The sequence below is a fragment of the Strix aluco genome, chromosome 5 (genome assembly GCF_031877795.1).
Source record: "Strix aluco isolate bStrAlu1 chromosome 5, bStrAlu1.hap1, whole genome shotgun sequence".
Taxonomy (NCBI): Eukaryota; Metazoa; Chordata; class Aves; order Strigiformes; family Strigidae; genus Strix; species Strix aluco.
The window spans coordinates 87785812-87807280 of record NC_133935.1 but is presented as its reverse complement, the minus strand read 5'-3'; the positions used below and the strand labels follow the sequence as shown (position 1 = coordinate 87807280).

At 53.9% G+C, this 21469-nt stretch overlaps 2 protein-coding genes across 2 annotated transcripts; both read right to left on the bottom strand.

The window, feature by feature from the left end:
- Nucleotides 1-185: 185 nt before the first annotated feature.
- On the bottom strand, nt 186-6941 carry LOC141923872 (uncharacterized). Its single transcript, XM_074825515.1, is given in 21 exon segments — nt 186-554; nt 928-1036; nt 1315-1393; nt 1736-1830; nt 2041-2189; nt 2292-2404; nt 2621-2675; nt 2805-2927; nt 3012-3111; nt 3228-3411; nt 3504-3645; nt 4643-4745; nt 4843-5028; nt 5184-5306; nt 5410-5477; nt 5623-5739; nt 5834-5942; nt 6057-6178; nt 6270-6416; nt 6879-6915; nt 6918-6941. Coding segments are annotated over 21 exon segments (2259 nt in total). The 3' UTR covers nt 186-480.
- A 5645-nt stretch (nt 6942-12586) lies between these two features.
- On the bottom strand, nt 12587-19947 carry LOC141924079 (transmembrane protein 209-like). Its single transcript, XM_074825927.1, has 10 exons — nt 19806-19947; nt 18317-18456; nt 18142-18200; nt 17260-17391; nt 16050-16288; nt 15462-15686; nt 15237-15351; nt 15048-15145; nt 13386-13459; nt 12587-12907 (listed from the first exon to the last, which is right to left on the bottom strand). The coding sequence occupies exons 2-10, from the start codon at nt 18451-18453 to the stop codon at nt 12853-12855; spliced, it is 1134 nt and encodes a 377-aa protein (XP_074682028.1). The 5' UTR covers nt 18454-18456; nt 19806-19947; the 3' UTR covers nt 12587-12852.
- Nucleotides 19948-21469: the final 1522 nt, after the last annotated feature.

Below are 21469 nucleotides of genomic sequence, written 5' to 3'. Positions count from 1 at the left end.
TTTTGGTGCATTTTTAGTACCATCAAGAAGCCTCATGTGATCCCCAGAGCTGAGTCCCTTCCAGGCCCAGGGTCACCCACTGCCTGGAAGGGTGAGAGGTTCTTCTCAGGCACCTTCTCCCAGTGCAACACATCCCAGGGGAGGGGTCTGTCCTTGAGGCCAGACAGAAACTCCCTTCAAGACCCTCCAAAACTAGGGACAATTCTCCTCCCAGCCACACGTGTGTGGGCTGGAAATACCTCTGTGAAGTGCTCAGGCGTTGAGGCTCCTTCTTGGTTCAGGAGTGCTTTGGTTGCCACCACCTTTCCCATCCCTGAAGTCCCATTGGCTTCTCCCACTGGGAGAGCTGGGCAGCAGCAGCAGCTTTAGCAAACGACACTTCCAGACCAGAGCCAGCCCGGCCAAGTCCCTGAGACACCAGATAACGCTGTGACAGGCGCCAAACCCAATGAGAGGGTTAGAGAAAGCAGAGTCCAAAACTCAGCAACCACTGGGCGATGGGGCGAAGAAATACACAGCCAGGAGGATGAAGTAGACCATCACCAGCACTGTGCCTAGGGGAGACACAGCAGGTTGGAGGGAGTTACTCCTTGTAGCAAGGAGGGAGGTTGCTTTTAAGACCTGGTGTGGTCTGGACTAGCCCTCTGTAGAGGACTTTCATGGTTCTCTGCAAAATCTCAATCAAAATGGGTTTAAAATTCCATCTTAAGGGTGAAAAGGGAACGATACCCCTTGGAGCTGCTGCAGGGTGGCAACTCCAAGCACCTCCAAGATGCTCAACCAAGCCCCCCCAAGTTGCTCAAGCCACATGCCAAGAGCTGCAGCAAGCAGATGACCCCAGGGCTGGCTCCAGGAGCCCCCCATCCCATCAGCACAGGGAAGGTGAGTACCCCAAGTTCCACAGCAGCCTCCCGGGTGAGCAGTCACCTTGGAAATAGTCACATTTGCCATCCATGAAGATGTAGTTCATGAGCACCACGCTGAACATACTGGCATAGACATGGAGGTCGCTGAAGACAAGTGTGAAGTTGGTGGGCTGCAAGGCAGAGAGGATTTGGGGTTTATGGCCAACCAGGACAACCCCACACTGACTGTGGTTGGGGACACACATGTCACCCCTTAAACTCCCTCTGCCACGTGTCCCTAGGGCTTGGGGACAGCATCAACCATGGTAGGAGACATCTGACCCCACCTTCCCCTGCGCTGAGCAGAGGAGAGGAGACACCAAGGTCGGTGGTTGTGGCCTTGAGGAGTCTCATGTGTCCCCAACTCTGCTGTGGGAGGTCACCCAGGGGCTGTCCTGGGGTTACTCACATAGAAGATGGTGAAGAGCACCAGGATGGGGATCTGGAGCATGCAGACCTGGACGGCGATGCAGTTCCCGATCTCGATGCTGGGGAGGACACAGGAGTTCAGAGCTGCCCACCACCGACTGAGTCTCCAGCAGCCCTGTGTCCCACCTTGGGGAACCAAATTATGGAGCAGAACCTGGATCTGGCCCCATTTTTGGGGTGGTTTTAAATCCTCTTGAGGGCAAATCAGCAGGGGTGTGACCCTATGGTTGGACTAGATGATCTTCAAGGTCTTTTCCAACCTAGGTGATTCTGTGACCCACTGATGCTGTGGAGAGGGGTGGCCCATTGCTGGCACCACAGCACAGCTGTAGGACTGGGACAGAGCACAGGGACCACGCTGGAGGCGGCCACCCCAAAAAACACCCTTTGAGCCATCTCACCTCAAGCTCAAGTTGTTCTGCAGGGCAAACTGGATGCCGTTGACAATCTCTGGCAGCTCAGGCACCATTGCCAGCACAGTGACACCGATGAAGTACTGCAGGGAAGAGGTGACATGTGTATGGCCCAATCCTGACCACATCCAACCCCTGGGCAGCCACAGCTCCTCAGTAGATGGAGAATCTCAGCATCTTTCCCCCAGCTTTGGGGGCTCATCCCTGCAGCCAGGGCAGGTTCCCATCCGTAGAGGGCACATCTGTGTCCCTGGGGCCACCCAAACCTGACCTACCACCATCCCCACGCTCACCTGTGAGATGGTGGAGTTGGTGAGGATGGGGCTGATGTGCTCCGTGGCCAGATCAGCACAGGCTGACATGCAGAGGGTGGAGAGCAGGAGGATGACCAGGGCTCGCCAGCGAGACCAGTGGACCACAGCGCTGTGGTGATGGCCAGGCACTGGAGGAGGAGGGAAGAGCAGGAACGTGGTGGAACATCCTATGGTGCTGAGAAGAACCAGCCCCACAGCCAGAGCATCCCACGGTTTGGGGGGACACTCACTGTGACAGTCGCTGATGTGGATGTCATAGATGTGTGAGTGAGTTTTCAGGGTGAAGAAGAGGCCGATGAGGTAGGCAGCAGGGAGCAGGAGGGACACTGTGTACACCAGGGGTCTGTGGGACACAGGTGACACGTGCTCAGTGCCACCAGGGTCCGGCATGGGCACCCCAGGGGGGGATCCCCTGGGGATGGAGGAGATGGGGTGCTGGATCGGAGCCCTTCATCGGGGGAAGAGAAGGGATTTGGGAGGGATACAGGACCATGACTGAACCCAGGAGGTGCCACCCCAATGTGGGGACAACCTTGTCCCCACCCCAGTGGACACTCACTGGACGTGGCTGTAGTAGAGGGTGCCGTTGTTCTCCATCTGCAGAGAGAGAACGCCTGTCAGTGGGGATTCAGGGAACAAGGGACAGCCCTGCTGCCACCACCCAGGATGAGAGCAGGAGCCAGGTGGGCTCAGAGCATCCCCCAACCCCAAACCCCAGCGGTTTTGGGGGTCCCTGTCCCCACTCACCAGGTCAAAGTGACAGTTGTGACAGAGGTAGTGGCCCAGCGGGTTCTGGGTGACATTGTGGCACTCGCCGCACACCAGTTTCCCATACACCTTGGAGAAGAGTGTTGGGGCAAAGACGCCTGCGGGGATGGAGAGACATGGGGTGGGCACCCACTCTGGGGGGAGCCCCCCCAAACCTGGAGACAGCCCTGTCCCCAACTCACCTCCCACAGAAAGGAAGAGCAGGGCCGAGCTGACACCCGCCGAGCGGCTGTTGAACCGTTGCTCCTGGTGCCGGATGCCCCCGATCACCATGCACAGACCCTTGGGGATGGAGAAACCCCCCCAAAAACCCCCATCAGTGCTTTGCTAGCAACATCTTCCCTGCTCTATGCAGAGACCGAGCATGCTCATGCCATGAGTGTGCCACCTCATCTCACCGGGACAAAGAGGACACAGCCCACCAGCGTCCCTGTCAACGCCGACTTAACGATCTCAGCGTAGCAGCGGTTGCCCTCGCGCGAGCCCTTGATGAGGGCCGTGATGTAGAAGGTGAGCTCCGTGATGGAGCCAAACGTAGCATTGACCACCGCTCCCACTGCAAAGTTGCTCTGGGCTGAGATGCTGGAGGAGGAAGAGGAAGAGGAGGAGGGCATCAGCGGGGCTGGCACATGTCCCCACTGTGTCACCAAGCATCCCTTCCCATCACTGCTCACCTGGCGATGGCCATCCCAATGTAGTAGGAGAGAGGCATGATGGAGAGCAGGGCCAACGTGAACTTGATGGGGGAACTGGTCAGGCGGTTGTGGCTGTCCACGTAGCCCAGCACCAGCGTCACCAGCACCAGCGGCAGCAGATCTGAGGGGGGGGTGCTGGTGAAGGAGATAACTGAGGTGGACTGGGATTTGGGGCCAGCCCGCCCCCCCCCCCCCCCCCCCCGTTCCCTTCCAGAATCCCGGAATCATCTCAGTTGGAAAAGCCCTTGAAGCTCCTCCAGTCCAACCATGAACCTCACCCTGACCGTTCCCAACTCCACCAGATCCCTCAGCGCTGGCTCAACCCGACTCTTCAACCCCTCCAGGGATGGGGACTCCCCCCCTGCCCTGGGCAGCCCATTCCAACGCCCAACAACCCCTTCTGCAAAGAAATCCTTCCTAAGAGCCAGTCTGACCCTGCCCTGGCGCAGCTTGAAGCCATTCCCTCTTGTTCTGGCGCTGGTTCCTTGGCTCAAGAGACTCATCCCCCCTCTCTGCACCCTCCTTTCAGGCAGTTGCAGAGGGCCATGAGGTCTCCCCTCAGCCTCCTCTTCTCCACACTAAACCCCCCCAGTTCCCTCAGCCGCTCCCCATCACACCTGTGCTCCAGACCCTGCACCAGCTCCGTTGCCCTTCTCTGGACACGCTCAAGTCATTCAAGGGCCTTTTTGGAGTGAGGGGCCCAAACCTGAACCCACTCATCGAGGGGCGGCCTCACCAGTGCCGAGCACAGGGGTCAGATCCCTTCCCTGTCCCTGCTGGCCACGCTAGTGCTGATACAAACCAGGATACCATTGGCCTTCTTGGCCACCTGGGCACACTGCTGGCTCATTATCAATCTCCCCAGGTCCCTCTCTGACTGGCAGCTCTCCAGCCACTCCTCCCCAAGCCTGTAGCGCTGCTGGGGGTTGTTGTGGCCCAAGGGCAGCACCCGGCATTTGGCCTTAGGGAAACTCCCCCAGTTGGCCTCAGCCCATCGCTCCAGCCTGGCCAGATCTCTCTGCAGAGCCTCCCTACCCTCGAGCAGATCAACACTCCCACCCAACTGGGTGTCATCTGCAAACTCACTGAGGGCGCACTCAATCCCTTCAGAAGGATACTGACGGCAAAGACGTTGATGCCATCCACGGCATATTTGTAGTAGTAGGGGTTGACGGCGCGATAGCAGCAGAGAATCACCTCCCCCTCCAGCGGCACCTCCGTCTGCAGAGGGACAAGTGGGTGACATCACTTTGAGTATCCCAAAGTCCACCCCAGAGCAGGGTGTGGGACCTTCTCCACCCCGCACAGAGTCACCCACCATCCTCAGACGCCGGACGAGGACCTGCTCTGGGGGCAGCAGCAGGACACGGGCAGCGGTGCGGGCGCTCAGCTTGGCCACGGGGATGAGGAAGACGAGGAGCCACGCGGCAACACACACCAGCCCGTGGGCCAGTGCCAGCACTGGGTAGCCCAGGCACAGCCACGCCACAGCACCGGCACGCTGCTGCAAACGGATAGTCACCTTTAGGGTTTTCCCACCCCAAAACACCCACCCCAGGGGAGTGGAGGCACCCATGGGTGCCATCCCCACCATAATGGGGGGCTCCCGGGATGCCAACACCTGGGAAAAGGGTGTCACTGTGTCCAAGATGAGCTCACCCAGTGTCCGGTGTCCACCCAGCACCATGGGCGCCAGCGGCGTGGCACGGGGCCACCAAGCAGGGCTGAGCTCTCCCCTGCGCCGGCCTCGCATGCACCCAGCACCCGGCGGGATTTGGAGACCTGGAGGAGATGGGGGGGGGGGGGGGGGGGGGGGTGTCAGGGTGCAGCATGGGACACCTCAATTTATCCCCCAGCGGGGTCCTGATTCAGAGCACGCCATTACCTCCACTTTCTGGATCACTTTGCCGAAGGGCCAGAGGAAATACCCTGCCAGGTCCCAGCAGAGCCGCCCTGCGGGGACACGAGCATCAGCTCTGTTGGGGACACACATGTCCCCTCCAGGGCCGCCCTGCAGAGACCCAGGAGATCCCAGCACCCATCAGAGCCATTTTGGCCTCAGCCAGCCCTTCGTGGGGGTCCCACATGCAGGACTTACCATAAGGAGCCCCCACAACGGTGACAAACATCATGGCAGCCACGAGGACATAGAGGAGCGAGAGCCACCAGCCAAAGAGCAGCAGGTAGAGGACATTCCCACATGTCACTGTGGACCCTGCAGGAGGGGAAGCACCGGATGGGACCATTGTCACCTGCAATGGCCCAAATCCACACCATCACTGCACAGGGTTGTCCCCAAGGCCACCCACCTCCGGAGCCCCGGATGACATTGAGGTCGGAGTAGAGTTCCTTGACGATCTCTGATCGGTCCTCCCAGGGCCGCGCTGTCACGTGGCTCTTCCATTTCTTGAAGCCAAACTGCAGAGATTTTTAAAATTTATTTTTTTAGAGGGTGGAGGGAAGAAAAAGAAAACATATTACAGCCATCCAGGAGCACCCGTGGGTGCCCCCACCCATGCCACAGCCACCCACCTTATAGTTGTTGGAGAGCTTGTTGGCCTCCACGGCGTTTTCGGCCGTCAGGGTGGTTTTCACCACACAGCTCTCGCAAACCTCCTCCGAGTGCTGCTGGCAGCAGGACAGGGGGGACACAGCTGTGGGCGAGATGGAGGGTGACGAGGGTGTAGGACCACCACGCCCACACACACACCCCCCATGCCCAGCCCAGCCCAGAGCTGACCTTACCTGGGGGAACACGGGGCCGGTGCAGGTGACAGCCCAAGTCACCCAGGTCACCCTGCATGTTGTTGATGGCGGCGCAGTGCCGGTCACAGAGGGAGCCCCGGCGGGGGCCGTTGCTGTCACCCTGTGGCTCGGTGGCCTTGGGGACATCTGCGGGGAGGGGGGGGGGGGGGGGGGGGGGGGGGAGTGGAGTCACATTGGGGCCAAATCCTGCCCAGGCTCAGCACCACAGGACACCCAGGGGCTGCTGTGCTGGGATGTCCCCCTGGTCCCCAAACCCCACAGGGGACACACAGAGCCCCCGGGGTGGTGCTCAGGAGGGGGGGACCCCACCAGCACCTGGGATTGAGTGGGGGGGAACACCCCAGTGCCAGGTGTAGTGCTGGTGGGGGGCAGAAATCTCCCCCCAGTGCCCAGTGTGATGCTCAGGAGGGGGGAACCCACCAGCCCCCAGGATGAGGAAGGGGAGGGAGGGGGAACCCCCCCCAGTGCCCAATGGGATGCTCAGGAGGTGGAACCCCGCTGGTACTCAGGATGGGGAGGACCCCCTCAATGCCCGGTATAATTGTCGGGAAAGTGGGGACCCCCCCAGGTGTCCCCCTCCCCCCTCACCGGGTGCATCCTGCGTGCAGCAGCGGCGGCGGGGGGGAGGCCGGACTCCCCCTCGCTGGCCATGGCGGTGTCTGTGCGTCGGTCGGTCGGTGGGTCCATCCCGGCCCGCCGCTATTTAACGGGAGGTGCCGGGCATGCGCGGGGCGCGCCCCCCCGGAACCGCCCCCCCCCCTTCCCACCGGGAGGGGCCGGTGCCGACCCGCCTCCGCCGGGGCCTGGGGTGCGCTTAATAACGGGATGCGCGGTGTATCGGGGTGAGGGGGGCTGGGGTGTACGGAAAGCGAGGTACAGAGGGACGGGGGTGGGCGGGGATCCGGGCGGGGGGGCCGCGGTGTATCGGGGTGCGCAAGGATGTGGGCTGCGCTTGGGCGGCGGCCGTGGTATATCGGGGTGCAGGGGAACCGAGGTGCACGCTGTGTGGGGGTGCACAGGGTCGGGGATGCACGGGAATCGGGGTGCGTGCTGTTTTGGGGTGCACGGGGCTGCGGCATGCAGGAAGCGGGGGGTGCGGTGTATCGGGGTGCATGGGAACCGGGGTGCGTGGTGTATTGGGGTGCGCGGGGCTGGGGTGTAGAAGAATCTGGGGTGCACAGGGAGCGGGGTGCAGGGTTTACCCGGGTGCACAGTGCACCGTAGCGCATGGGGAGTGGGGTGCACAGTATGTTGGGGTACACGGGGAGTGGGGTGTGTTGGGGTTCACGGGGAGTGGGGTGCACGGTGTATTGGGGTACAGGGACTGGGGTGAACGGTGTGTTGGGGTACAGAGGGACTGGGGTGCACAGTGTATGGCGGTACACAATGTATTGGGGTACACGGGGACTCGGGTGCACAGTATGTTGGGGTACACGGGGAGTGGGGTGCACAATGTATTGGGGTACAGGGACTGGGGTGAACGGTGTGTTGGCGTACAGAGGGACTCGGTTGCACAATGTATGGGGGTGCACAGTGTATTGGGGTACACGGGGACTGGGGTGCACAATGTATGGGGGTACACGGTGTGTTGAGGTACACAGGGACTGGGGTGCACAGTGTATAGGGGTGCACAGGGAGTGGGGTGCACAATGTGTTGGGCTACATGATATATTGGGGTACACAGGGAGTGGAGTGTGTAGTGTATGGGGGTACACAATGAGCGGGCTGTATTGGGGTACAGGGACTGGGGTGCATGGTCTATGGGAGTGCCCAGGGACTGGGGTACACAGTATATTGGGGTACAGTGTATTGGGGTACCCATGGAACGGGATACGCGGTATGTTGGGGTACACAGTGTATTGGGGTACACGGTATATTGGGGTACCCAGGGAGCAGGGTACACAGTATATTGGGGTACACAGTGTGTTGGGGTACCCAGCGAGCAGGGTACATGGTATATTGGGGTACACGGTGTGTCGGGGTACATGGTGTATTGGTGTATGTACCCCGTACCTTGAGGTACACAGGGTGTGTGGTTTATGGGGGTGCCTGGGGACCAGGCGCAGGGTATTATCGGGGTGCAGAGTTATGGGGGTGTGCAGGGACCTGGGCCCCGGGGCTGCTTCTAGAGAAACACCCAGGTTTAGGTCCAAAAAAAGAGAATTTCTGCCCATCAAGAGCCTTTTGCAGGTGAGTAACGGGGTACAGCTGGGGAGGGGGGAGGCGGGGGGTCAAGCCCAGCTAAACCCGGTTCTTCCAAGTCCCCCCTTGGTACGGCGATGGATTTAGGGGTGCTGAACCCCAAGAAAAACCCAAAGGAGCGTTTGCTAAAACAAACTCCTTTAATACAGGGAAAGCCCGGCGGCTTCCGGGGGAGACAAGAATCACCAATAACGGTCGGTTCACACCAATAACCAGCAGCTCCCCCGGCCCCACAGAGATAAAATACAGTACAAAAAATACATTTTCTCATCCCAAAACACGTGGGGTTCCCCGCCCCCGCTGGAGTTCTCACAGCTTTTATGTACAAATGGGGGGGTTTTGGCAGTTTACGACTCAGAGACCTTCAGCATGGGGGGGGTGTGGTGGTTTAGTCCCTGCTGGGGTCTGAGACCACGCGGCCGCTGCCCCTCCCCCACAAAGGGAGTGAAAGGCAAAGCCCCGGGCTGAGATAAGGAAAGGTTTAATACAACAGTGCAACAGCAACACAACAAACAACAACAACAACAGTGATAACAATGAACAGAGCAAAATATCTACCAATACAGCAGTGAGAAGCGCGATGGCACAACACACGTGTTAACCGACCCCTCTGGCTTCCGCGCCAGGATGTGATGTCAGTCCCAATGGTATCTGAGTAACCCGTCCCAATGGTATCTGAGTAACCCGTCCCAATGGTATCTGAGTAACCCGTCCCAATGGTATCTGAATAACCCGTCCCAATGGTATCTGAGTAACCCGTCCCAATGGTATCTGAATAACCCGTCCCAATGGTATCTGAGTAACCCGTCCCAATGGTATCTGAGTAACCCGTCCCAATGGTATCTGAATAACCCGTCCCAATGGTATCTGAGTAACCCGTCCCAATGGTATCTGAATAACCCGTCCCAATGGTATCTGAGTAACCCGTCCCAATGGTATCTGAGTAACCCGTCCCAATGGTATCTGAGTAACCCGTCCCAATGGTATCTGAGTAACCCGTCCCAATGGTATCTGAGTAACCCGTCCCAATGGTATCTGAATAACCCGGCTAGAGCTCCCCCCCACTGCGGGGGAAACTTAACCCTATCCTGGCTAAGCCAGGACAGGAGGGCTTATGGATTTTTATTCCCCTTAATATTTTTTTTTTTAAACCATACAATTCTAAAGCCTTCATTTGCCAGAATTTACAAGAGATTCTCCTCTCCCATATATAAAATATAAAAATACTTTTTTGGCAAATATTGAACAATTCTTCTCTGAAACAAACCCAAGTAGGTTTTTTTGCCCCAAAAAGCCTGCGGGTTTATGGAGCCCGGGCTCCTGCCGAGGTGCTGCAGCTGCGTGTCAGTCCGTGAGGCTCCCAAATCAGAGGTTATGAGCCAAAAAGCCAGTGAAAAGATCACTGGAAAGGTAAAGGAAGGGCAGAGCTGTGGTTGTACTGGAGGCATGGGCCAGGGCAGAGCTCGCAAGGCTGCCAGAGGTGGATGGTGGGCTTACTTTGAACAAAAAATTTTAAAAAATTTAAAACCGCCCCCAAAATAAAAAAATTAAAAACCCCAAAAATAAACCCCCCAAAACCCCCTAAATAAAACCCAAAAACCCCCACAAAAATCCCCAATCCCCAAATCCAAAATACTGCAAAAATCCCTCCAAAACACCAAAAAACAACTGAAAAACCCCAAAACACCAAAAAAACAAAACCCCCAAATCCCCCCCAAAACCAAAACACCCCAAAACCTGAAAACCCCCCAAACCCCAAAACCCCCAAACCCCCCAAACCCCAACCCCAAAACCCCCCCCACCCCAAAACCCCCAAACCCCCCAAACCCCAACCCCAAAACCCCCCCCACCCCAAAACCCCCAAACCCCCCAAACCCCCCCAAACCCCCCAAACCCCCCACACCCAAACCCCAAACCCCCCAAACCCACCAAACCCCAAAACCCCCCAAACCGCCCAAAAAAAACCGCAAAAAACCCCGCAAAAAAGACGCAAAAAAACCCGCAAAAAAGACGCAAAAAAGACCCGCAAAAAAGACGCAAAAAAGACCCGCAAAAAAGACGCAAAAAACCCGCAAAAAACGGAAAAAAAAAAACCCGCAAAAAATCCGCAAAACCGCAAAAATCCCTACAAAAAAATCTCCCAAACCCCTGTAAAAAAACCTCCCAAACTGCGGCAAAAAAACTGTAAAAACCTGCAAAAAACCTCCAAAAAACCTGAAAAACAACCCGCAAAAAAAACACGGAAAAAAACCTGCAAAAAACCCACAAAGCAACCTGCAAAAAAACCCGCAAAAAAATCCGCAAAAAAACCCTGCAAATAACTTCCCAGACATCGGCAAATAAACTGCAAAATCCTCCCAAACCTCGGCAAAAAACCTGCAAAAAACTGCAAAAAAACACCCGCAAAAAATGCCCGCAAAAACCCCCTGCAAAAAGCGCACAAAAATCCCGAGCAAAAACGCACAATAAAACCCCACGTAAAAAAACCCGCAAAAACCGCAAAAAAACGCGCAAAAAACCCGCAGAAAAACCTGCAAAAAAATCTGAAAAAAACCCCTGCAAAAAACCCTCCCAAAACTCGGCAAAATACCCGTAAAAAACCGCGCCAAAAAAAGCGCAAAAAAACGCGCCCAAAAAAAGCGCCCAAAACTGGGCCAAAAACCGCACCAAAAAAAAAAACGCGCCAAAAAAAGCCTGCGCCAGAAAAAAAACCTGCGCCAGAAAAATAATCTGTGCCAGAAAAAAAAGGTGCAAAAAAAAAGGCGCAAAAATGTGCGCCAAAAAAGGGCGCAAAAAAGGCGCCAAAAAAACCCGCGCCAAAAAAGGCGCAAAAAACACCGCGCCAAAAAAAAAAGGCACCAAAAAAAAAAGGCACCAAAAAAAAAAGGCACCAAAAAAAAAAGGCACCAAAAAAAAAAGGCACCAAAAAAAAAAGGCACCAAAAAAAAAAGGCACCAAAAAAAAAAGGCACGAAAAAAAAAGGCACGAAAAAAAAAGGCACGAAAAAAAAAGGCACGAAAAAAAAAGGCACCAAAAAAAAGGCACCAAAAGGCACCAAAAAAAAGGCACCAAAAAAAAGCACAAAAAAAAGGCACCAAAAAAAAAGGCACAAAAAAAAAAGGCACCAAAAAAAAAGGCACCAAAAAAAGGCACCAAAAAAAAGGCACCAAAAAAAAGGCACCAAAAAAAAAAGGCACCAAAAAAAAAAGGCACCAAAAAAAAAAGGCACCAAAAAAAAAAGGCACCAAAAAAAAAGGCACCAAAAAAAAAGGCACCAAAAAAAAAGGCACCAAAAAAAGGCACCAAAAAAAAGGCACAAAAAAAGGCACCAAAAAAAAGGCACCAAAAAAAAGGCACCAAAAAAAAAAGGCACCAAAAAAAAAGGCACCAAAAAAAAAAGGCACCAAAAAAAAAGGCACCAAAAGGCACCAAAAAAAAAGGCACCAAAAAAAAGCACAAAAAAAAGGCACCAAAAAAAAGGCACCAAAAAAAAGGCACCAAAAAAAAGGCACCAAAAAAAAGGCACCAAAAAAAAGGCACCAAAAAACGCGCCAAAGAAGGCGCAAAAAAACACCGCGCCAAAAAAAAGGCACAGAAAAAAGCGTCAAAAAAAAGGCGCACAAAAAAACCGCGCCAAAAAAAAAAAGGTGCCAAAAAAAAAAGGTGCCAAAAAAAAAAAGGTGCCAAAAAAAAAAGGCGCAGGAAAACGGCGCAGAAAAACCCGCAAAAAAACCGCAAAAAAAACCAAACCCCCCCAAACCACCCCAAAACCCAAACCACCCCTAAAAACCCCCCAACCCCCCCCAAACCCCCCAACCCCCCCCAACCCCCCCCAAACCCCCCAACCCCCCCCAACCCCCCCCCCAACCCCCCCTTACCCCCCCTTACCCCCCCCCCAGTCCCAAGGGTTCCCATCGGCCCTCGGTCCCCTCTGGCGCCGGCGGCTCCTGCCCTCGCCCAGATCCCTGGGCCCTTCCTCGCAGCTGCGCACACCCTCGGCAGGGCCCGGCCAGCCCCCGGAGGCAGGGGGGGGTTAGTCCCGGCATCAGTTCAACTCGGTTCTGCGGGGACCCAGAACAGAACAGAAACGGCAAAAGGCTTTGAAACAGGAGCCCTTGGGGCGAGGAGCCGGGAAGAGAAAACCCGCCGGGGGTTTGGACGCGGGGTCGTCCCGGCAGCAAAACATTTTAAATAATATCGTCCCCAAACCTGCCCGGGGAATGCCCAATGCTTCCCCTTCCGCCCACAAAATCCAACTGAAGTGGTCCATTTTCGTAGTCAGTCCGTGTCAATCCACAACGGAACGATGCTGCTCGGTTCCTCTCGCCATCGTTCCTCGGAGCCGCGGCCTGCGGGGATGTTACTCTCCAAAAATCCACAGGACGTTGACACCGGATAAACCCAGATTGACACGCCTGCAGAAATGAACAGGGTCGGAGTGAACGGCACGGAAATTTAGGCGTCTCTTTCAAATACTACATGAAAAACTATCCTTCGTGCACCACCAAAAACCCAAAAAACCCACCGAAACCACCAAAACCACAAAAACCCACCAAAACTACAGACAACCCACCAAAACCACAAAAACCCCACCAAACCCCCCCACCCGCCAAGCACCTGTTTCAAACATTCAATGAAAAACTCCCCAGGGGGCACTTTACCGCGCAGCATCGGGCTTTGCCGTGACTCCAGCGCGGCTCTTTGAGGCCGAAGCGGAATCTGGACGTCGCTGGTCGCTCCCACCCGTTCACATTTCTCCAATTTTACAAAAAAGCCGCGACCGTTGCAGACGCGAAGGTGGTTTTAGCCCCGTTCCCGTCCCCCCGCTGGAGCGGTTCCAGCTCGACGAGGAGCCTCGCGGCAGGATGTTCCCCTCACCCCGGCACTACTCACCCCAGCATCCCCGACTCCTTGGTCTTGATGATGTACAGGAACATGAGCAAGGTGTGGAACAGGTTGTTTCTGCCCTGAAGCCACAGAGAGAGAAAAAAAACTTTGAAGTCAAGTCCCCGAGGAGAAATCCCAGCGGGATTTTCAGGCGGAGGAAGCGGCCGTTGAGAAAGCCACCGCAAAACGGCCTCACGGGGGGGCTGGCGGCGTTTTTGCCTTCATCCTCGGCTTTTTTCAGCGAGAGAAATGCCAGGAAAAAGACCAAACGTGGGTTTTGGCTGGGTTATCATCTCTAAATACTTGACGTGCTGGAGGTTTTTGGAAAGCAGAGCAGGGATCGATCGAAAATTAAAATTCACTGGAGAATTTTGCTAGTTTGAGAGCGGAAGCTGCGCTGGGGCTGTGCGTGTGGTGGGGTTTTGGGGGTTTTGGTGTCCTTGGGTTTTTGGGTTTTTTGTATTTTTGAGGCTTCAGTGGTTTGGTTTTTTCGGGGTTTTTTGGTGGGGTTGGGCGGGTTTTGGTGGTTTGGGGGGTTTTGGGAGTTTTTAGGGGTTTTGGGGGCTTTGGTTTTCTTTGGGGTTTTGGGGGGTTTTGAGTTTTGTTTTTTGGGGGGTGGGTGGGGGTTTTCGGGATATTTTGGCGGTTTTGGGTATTTTTGGATGATGGGGTTTTGGGGGGTTTTGGTGATTGTTTGGGGGACATAAAAAGGCCTGAACCTTAGGCCTCAAACCAAAGCCTGACCCACAGGCCTCGCACCAGAGTTGACTTCTGAGTGAACCTCCCGACCAGCACCCTATCCGCATGAAATACGACCAGATTTCCTCTGAAAACTAGATAAAGAATATCTCTTTTTGGACCCTAAGCCAGCTGTTTCCTACAAGACAGGAACTCCTCGGATGCGCCCCGGATCCTGGCCAGATCCGGGATGCGCCCGAGTGAAGCCGATCTACCGGATGTTTCCACGCCCCTTTTTTTTTATTTTAATAGGATTTGTTTGTTAAACTGTATAAAAGCAGGACCCTCAAACAAAACTGAGCCCGGGAGGAAGGGAGGGGTGAGGGGAGGTGTTTTGTAATGCTTCTCTCTGTCCCAGTCTGCCTGTTAAGTGTTGGGTTTGTGAGTGTTTGAATCAAAGCGATGTTCTTGTTCTCCTTCCCCTAACGAGTCTGGGGTTTTGCCTGTTTTAACGGGTGAGGAAACCCCTCCCTGTCCTCATCTCAATTCCTGAGCCTTTTTGTTTAAATTTTCCTCCTTCCCAGCGCTGAGGGGGAAGGAGCGAGTGAAGGGCTGCGTGGGGCTTAGTTACCCTCCGGGCCTAAACCAGGACAGAAGCTTCCCCCCAGGATTCTTAGGGACAAGCCCCGGGTGACAACACACATCAAGGATTACGTGATGTGGTATTTTAAAATAAGTTGTTAGAAAACAAACAAGAGGAAGCTACTGCCTAGGTACGTATGGACCTTAAACAGATACTAAATCTACTATTTAGGAGCAGACTAAGTACAACATCATGGTCAAAGGCCAAGCTAAGGTTTACTGCCTGCACTGAGCCAGCCTAAGTGTCAACAGTCAATAAATGTGGCTAAATTGAGAAAAAAAAAAGCCCCAAATCAGACCCCAATCAGATTTCCTGACAGCCGGAGGACACCGCTACCACCACCGTACCTTGGGCAGGTTGTAGACGCGGCGCCGGTAGATCAGCTCGTGGTGGGGCGGATTGATGCTGCTCTGGTAGATGCAAAATACGTTTTCATTCGAAGTGTCTGCAAGTGAAAAGTTCCAAAGGTGTCGGGGATTTCAAGGGTGCTGACGTGATCCCAGAGGCCAAGGGCAGCTCAATGTGAGCGCCGGTACCTGGTTTATCCGGTGTCTGAATGAAGTGTTGGGAAGTGAAGGTTTTGCCGTCGGGATATTTGGGGTGAGGCGGCAGCCTGGAGTCGAGGTAAGTGCAGAACACGTGCATGAGGATCTGGAAAAATTAAAACAAATCTCCCTTGGAATCCTTTGCGACTTGTCTCATCCATAAAAGCCAATCTCCGATAAACCCAACCCCTTCTCCTGACCAAGCTTTTCCGATCAAATCAGTTTGGTTTTTTTACCTAGTTGAACTCTCTGCTGCTTCTGTTCTTCGTTCCGAAGGAAGGTGTGCAGTGCCTTGAGGTCTGTCATATAATCTTCTTCGCCCGTAGGAGAATGACACAGACCGGGGGAAGAGCAGTAACGAGACCTTAAGCTGCTGCTTTCCACTGGCCCAATGCCAGTGGGGGACGGTGACCCGCTAGGAGAGCAGCTGCAGCTGGAAACCTTGGGCAAATTAAAAAAAAACGCTTGTATCATATAAAGAAGACAGAATTCCACCTTGATTTGTAAATGACATGAATATAAAAGACTCTTGTTTGGGGTTTGGGTTGGGTTCTTTTGGTCTCCTTTGCGCTGACAGTTTGATTTCTTGTTTTTGCTTTGTTCTGAAACAAACCAGCTGCTCCAACCCGATGAGGTGACACGAGGGAAAAAGGACAGATCCCGATAGGACAAACTGAGATCTGCTTTGCCAAAGGAGCAAAGACACACACAGACAACTCTCCGCTGGCTGCTGCTCCCCTTCAGCGGCACAGGGCACAAAGCACAGACCCAAACCGTACCCTCGGGAGCTGGCCTGGTCCTTACCTGACTGGAGCTGCTGCCTGGGGAATAGGTTCCAGCACTGCCGTAAGCAGCGCTGGTGCTTGACAGAGCCCGTCGTTGAGGGCTGTACCCTGGGGTACAACCGGTAGTAAACTTTGGACTGGCGCTTGGGGAGCGGGACGGGCTGGAACTCAGCACACTCTGGCCCTGGATCGGAGGAGAAGGTGTCAGAGACGGGGCTTTCTTTGCCGCCAGCTCACGCGCTGGAGTTGTTTGTACCGCTGCAAGGAGGAAAAACAGAATTAGCATTGTGGATGCAGCAGCCCCAAACTCTCCTCCCCCCTTCAAACGCAGACACAACGCTATCTTAAGGCAATTTAAAAAAGATGCTAGAAGGGACGCTAGAAAAACCAGTGTCCCTACAGAACTCCGCAGTCAAGCCACTGACAGAAAAAAAGAGAAGACTGAGACACAGGACCACAACTCAGCACGAATCCTGCAGCTTCAGATTTCAGTTCAGTGTTACCAGGCACCTTGAGTAACCCAGGGGGGGTCTCTATTTCATCAGCTCGTCCACCTGCCTACTCTGGGCATCTTTAGGCATTGAATGTCTTAATTTATCTCTGCAAATAAACACAGGAGATGCTTGAACCTTGTTGTTGCAGCATTATAACCACCTGCTGCCCATTTCCTAGGGGCAGACCAGCAGAGTGCAATACTACCGTGCTAGCATTTTGCTTTTGGTCTATTTACCTTGTCAGGCTCTTTTCAGAACTTTGCTTGGATCTTCAAAAGCTTTCTGAGTGTCCGCTCTCTAGGCTCATTTTCTGACGAAGGTCTGTCTGTCCCTCTCATTTGGTTCTCGTTACCCAGCGTGACAGCAGTAGGACATCAAAATAAAATATAAACCTGCGCTCTCTGCCTTGCTCCTAGTTCCATGGATAAGTCACAAATTCCTTGTCACACCTCACAGTGTTCAAGTCCCTCTCTGCCCTTCAGCAGCCGCTCTCATCCTGCCCTTGTTCACCGTCTCTGTGTTTGTTTCCCCACCAGTTCTCCCCACAAACACTCATCAAATTATCACTTGACATTGTGAATTTTAATAGGCTGCAGGAAATTCAGTTCACCGCTCCTGTCAGATGAGGCCATTCAGAACTCACTCCACTAAAGAATCCCACCGCTGAGAGAGACACCATCTTGAAACAAAAAAGAAGAATTAAAAAAGATTGCCGGAGATGTTTATTGCACCCACCTGCATTCTGCAACCCCAGCAGGGTCTGCTGGCGAGGACTCATGACCAAGCTGGTCGGTGCCACCGTGTATTTGAAGTACATCCAGAAATCAAATAAGGCATTCAGGCTGAACAGAGATGCAAGTGCAAGTTCTAGAAGAAACAGAGAAGTTTTTACTGTAGCTTGAGCGTGGGGAATAACAAAAGTGGGTTGTTTGCAAACATGGGCATATGCCTATTACAAACAGGTCATTATTAGTGCTGTCAAGAAGTACCAGTTTGGGCAATATCTAAGATTTCTTCACCTTTTTATGTAAGAACCTTCGGAGATAATTTTCCTTTCTATATTGAGAGTAATTTATACTGCTACAATTGAATTTCTAAAGACAGACAGTCATTTTCCAAATCTACTACAATTAAGTTTCACAGTCTTTCTCAAAAACCATCCTCTGTCAAATCATCTGTCACTCATCTCAGGATTTTTCTCCTCCTCTTGCTTCATCCTCTAATCACGTTTGATGCAGCTGGCTTAGAGTCTGCTCCTCCGAAACAAACTTTAATTCTTGTGAAATGCCATCCACGCCCACGGTACAACACGGCAGTAAAATCTGCCGTGTCCCCCAAAGCCTTACTCCACACATTAAACAGATTTAATGCACCAAATAAGTTCTCCATACCTAAGAAAGCTGTTAACACTCCTTACCTGTCACTAAAATGGAAGAAATTCCAAGTTTCAAGGGAGATGGCAGAAAGCAAACCAAAGTTTTGGTTTAAATTTAAAAAAAAACAATTTAAAAAAAAAAAAAAGAGCTGGTTTAAAGACCACCTCTCCAGCAATAAAACTGAACAAGTGAATAAAAGAAGAGAACCCTGAAAACTAATTTAAATGCTGCAGCAACTCACCAATATACCAGAGTGGCCAGTAGGTGATGTTGTAATAGGAGCTTATGAGTTTTCCAGACCTGAGAAGAAAACAAAGAAGTTATCCTTTTGCAACTATTCAGTCCCAGGAAACATTCAGGCAGATACAAAGGAGGAGGCTTTGCTTGTTTGACTCAGATGTAACAAATTCACGCACATTTCAGTATAGATCATGCCTGCGATAGACACATTAAGGAGCCCCCAGGCCAAGACCACTTTCCGGGCTTCCATCTCCTTCCTCATCTTGACGGCCCTGTCGATGACGGAACTTGCTGGACTCTGCTCTGCTGCCATGATCTGCAACAACAAACACAGAGAAATGACAGAATTTGACAACTTTTGTACAGTAAGACCCTCAGTCAGCACATGATTAAAGAAAAAACAGCAGTAGTCTAAAACAGACTATGTAAATGGACTTTTCCTTTAGCCAGAGTCATGTTTAGCATATTTAAAAAAAACAGATTCTTTTTACCAGGAAAAATAGGTCATATTTCTTCAATGAACTCTACTGTCAGCACTGTCACCTCATCACCTGACTTTTTCTTCTAGTCCCATCACCAAAATATGCGACTCTTCCTTCCTGCCACTCACTGAAAAACTTGTCACATCATTCTGCACTAGATGGGAACATAAAGAATTTGCTTTCTGGGACAAATACTGCACCTTTACATTACTGCCTTCTTACTGGTACAACGATTCAACGGTGAAATAGTGAGTGAACATCAGGATTACCGGGAGAATTCTACAAGAGCACATTGCCTGGTAGTTTTTTTGACAGGTTTTTCACACGCTTTCAGCCCCAAGACTTCCCTTCCCACACTGACAAATGGAGCAGCCCTGAGCAGAGATCCTCTCCCCAACCCTCACACTCCCAACCTCTCTCCCTGAACCACGTCCTCCTGCAGAAGCAGAAGCTGCACTGTTAGGACACTGAAATCAAAGGGACATTTGGTCCCTTTCTACTCGCTGAGGGGGGCTGGCTGTGGGGTGTTCACCTCCAGACTGAACTACGTCCTGCCCCGTCCCCTGCCCTCTTCTGCTAAGGCACAGGCATGAGGGGAGGCCTCACCCTGACACCCCAGCAGGCGCTGACCCCAGGGCCACACAGGGAGGTCCCACACACCTCCCCTTGCCCCAAACCCCCCAGCTTCCCCCCACGCCATCCCCTCTGCCACACACAGCCCCAGCTTCCCACACCCTCGGCACCCCCCCCCCCCCAGCCCTGTCACACACAGACAAGTGTCACAGCTTCCCCTGCCACGCACAGGGACCCTCGGGGCTCCCCCTGCACAGACCCCACTGTCACACGCAGGCAGCCTCCACAGCTGCCCCCAGACACCACCCCCCCACACCACCCCGGGGGGGTCTCCACAGCTGCCCCCACTGTCAGAGAAGCTGCCTCACGGCTCCCCGCAACCACACCTCACCGTTACACACCGGCAGCCCCACAGCTCACACCGCCCTCACACAGAAGAGGCCCGACATGTCCCCCCCCATCCCGGCCCCTGTCACACAGAGGTGGCCCCGCACCCCCCCCAGTCCTGACCCACCACACAGAGGCGGCCCCAAATCTCCCCCCTCAGACCCCCCCGACCCTGTGCAGGCCCCAGGCGCCAGGCGGTGCCGGCGCGGGGCAGCCACAGTACCTGCCGCAGAGCTCGGGCTCCGGAGAGGTGAGGAGACACCCCCTTCCCCTCAGGCAGCGCAGGGGGTCCCCTTTTTCCAGTCGAGACGGAGGCGGCGGGTGCCGGCAGAGCGCGATCCCCACACCCCTCAGAGCCGCCGGCCGCCCCGGCTGCGCCTGCGCGAGTGTCGCCGGGGCGACCCGGGCTGCGTAACACGGGGGGACGCGGAGCCTGTTGCCGTGGAGACGGGGAGGGGGGCGGGACCGCGGGGAACGCTCGCGCCGCGGCCATTGGGCGGGGGCGGCCTTTTGGCGGGAAGAGGCGCGTGAGGCGGGCGCCGGGGCCGCCACGTTGGCCGCGCTGTGGAGAGGGTGAAGATGGCGGGGAAGGGGTGAGCGGCTGGCTGGCTGTGCTGGGCGCCCTTGCCGTGGTGCAGAGCCACACGTTGCCGTGCTTTTGCTGAGGTATCTTTATAGCTAAATGTGCTGGTTTTGGCTAAGGGGAGAGTTAAGTTTTCTTCACAGTAGCTAGTACGAGCTCTGTTTTGGATTTGTGCTGGAAACAGTGTGGATAACGCAGGGATGTTTCAGTTATCACTGAGCAGCTCTTACACAGAGCCGAGGCCTTTTCTGCTCCTCACCCCACCCCACCAGCGAGTGGCTGGGGGTGCACAAGGAGTTGGGAGGGGGTGATACGGAAAATCCGGTCGAGGAAGAACTCTCTAAGACTCAGAATCAGAGTATTAGAAAGCAGGCATTGTTTATTACAGCGCTGGGTGCACGGGGGATTGCTCCTCCACAAGCGTGCACCCCTTGGAGCGAAAAGCGGCTCCTTTCTATAGTGTAAAGCGTTTACCTATTCATTATAATTCCGAGAATAGGGAGAGATATTACAATCAGTTTTGAGAAATCACTGACGTAAATGCCGCCCCAAGTCCCTCTCCGTTGCGCCTGCGCGGTGGCTCCTGGTGGTCTTGGGCGGGGGTCTGCAGGATGAAGATTGAAGATGCCTCCTCTGCCTCTCGTGACTTTTCACCTAGTTAGCATTTCTATAGTCATGACAACTTAGCCTTCGTTGAGTCCCCATTCCTTATCTTGGGACTCAGTAGTTGCAGCTCCTTCCTTATCTCCAGAGCCCCTCCTGCTGAGAGCCCACCCTTTTATTGCGTTATCCTGCCTGACCAGTGTCTCTCTTAGTTGTCTTGCATCCATTTTGTTAAGGTTCCTCACTTCGGGGGCACAGCCGGGACAGCTGACCCCAACTGACCCAAGGGATGTCCCAGCCCATACGGCGTCATGCTCAGCCTGTAGAACTGGGGGAAAAAGAAGGAAAGGGGGGGACGTTCAGAGTGATGGCGTTTGTCTTCCCAAGTTGCCGTTACGCGTGATGGAGCCCTGATGTCCTGGAGGTGGCTGAGCGCCCGCCTGCCCATGGGAAGTGGGGAATGAATTCCTCCTGACCTGCCACGTTAACGGGTGAAGCATCGCTACAAGTCTTCTCTCACGTGGGGTACGCAACAGATTTCAGATTTCTGCAAAATATTACAGAATTAAACTGCACTCATGCCACTCCATCTGCATTTTTCCCCTCTATCCATTAGAGCAAAGAAAAACGAGACAAGGTGAAAGGTTTTCCTTGCATTAGAAATTGTTGGGTTAAGGCAGACGTTTGGCTTTTTAAAAAGA

What these genes read in the sequence shown, in the direction of transcription:
- LOC141924079 (XM_074825927.1), bottom strand. Translation starts at nt 18,453, where the DNA reads ATGGCAGCAGAGCAGAGTCCAGCAAGTTCCGTCATCGACAGGGCCGTC. An exon ending in GGCATGATCTATACTGAAAT is followed by an intron (nt 18,201 to 18,316) that starts GTGCGTGAATTT and finishes TTTTCTTCTCAG; the next exon opens with GTCTGGAAAACTCATAAGCT. An exon ending in GCGTCTACAACCTGCCCAAG is followed by an intron (nt 13,460 to 15,047) that starts GTACGGTGGTGG and finishes CTGTGGCTTCAG; the next exon opens with GGCAGAAACAACCTGTTCCA.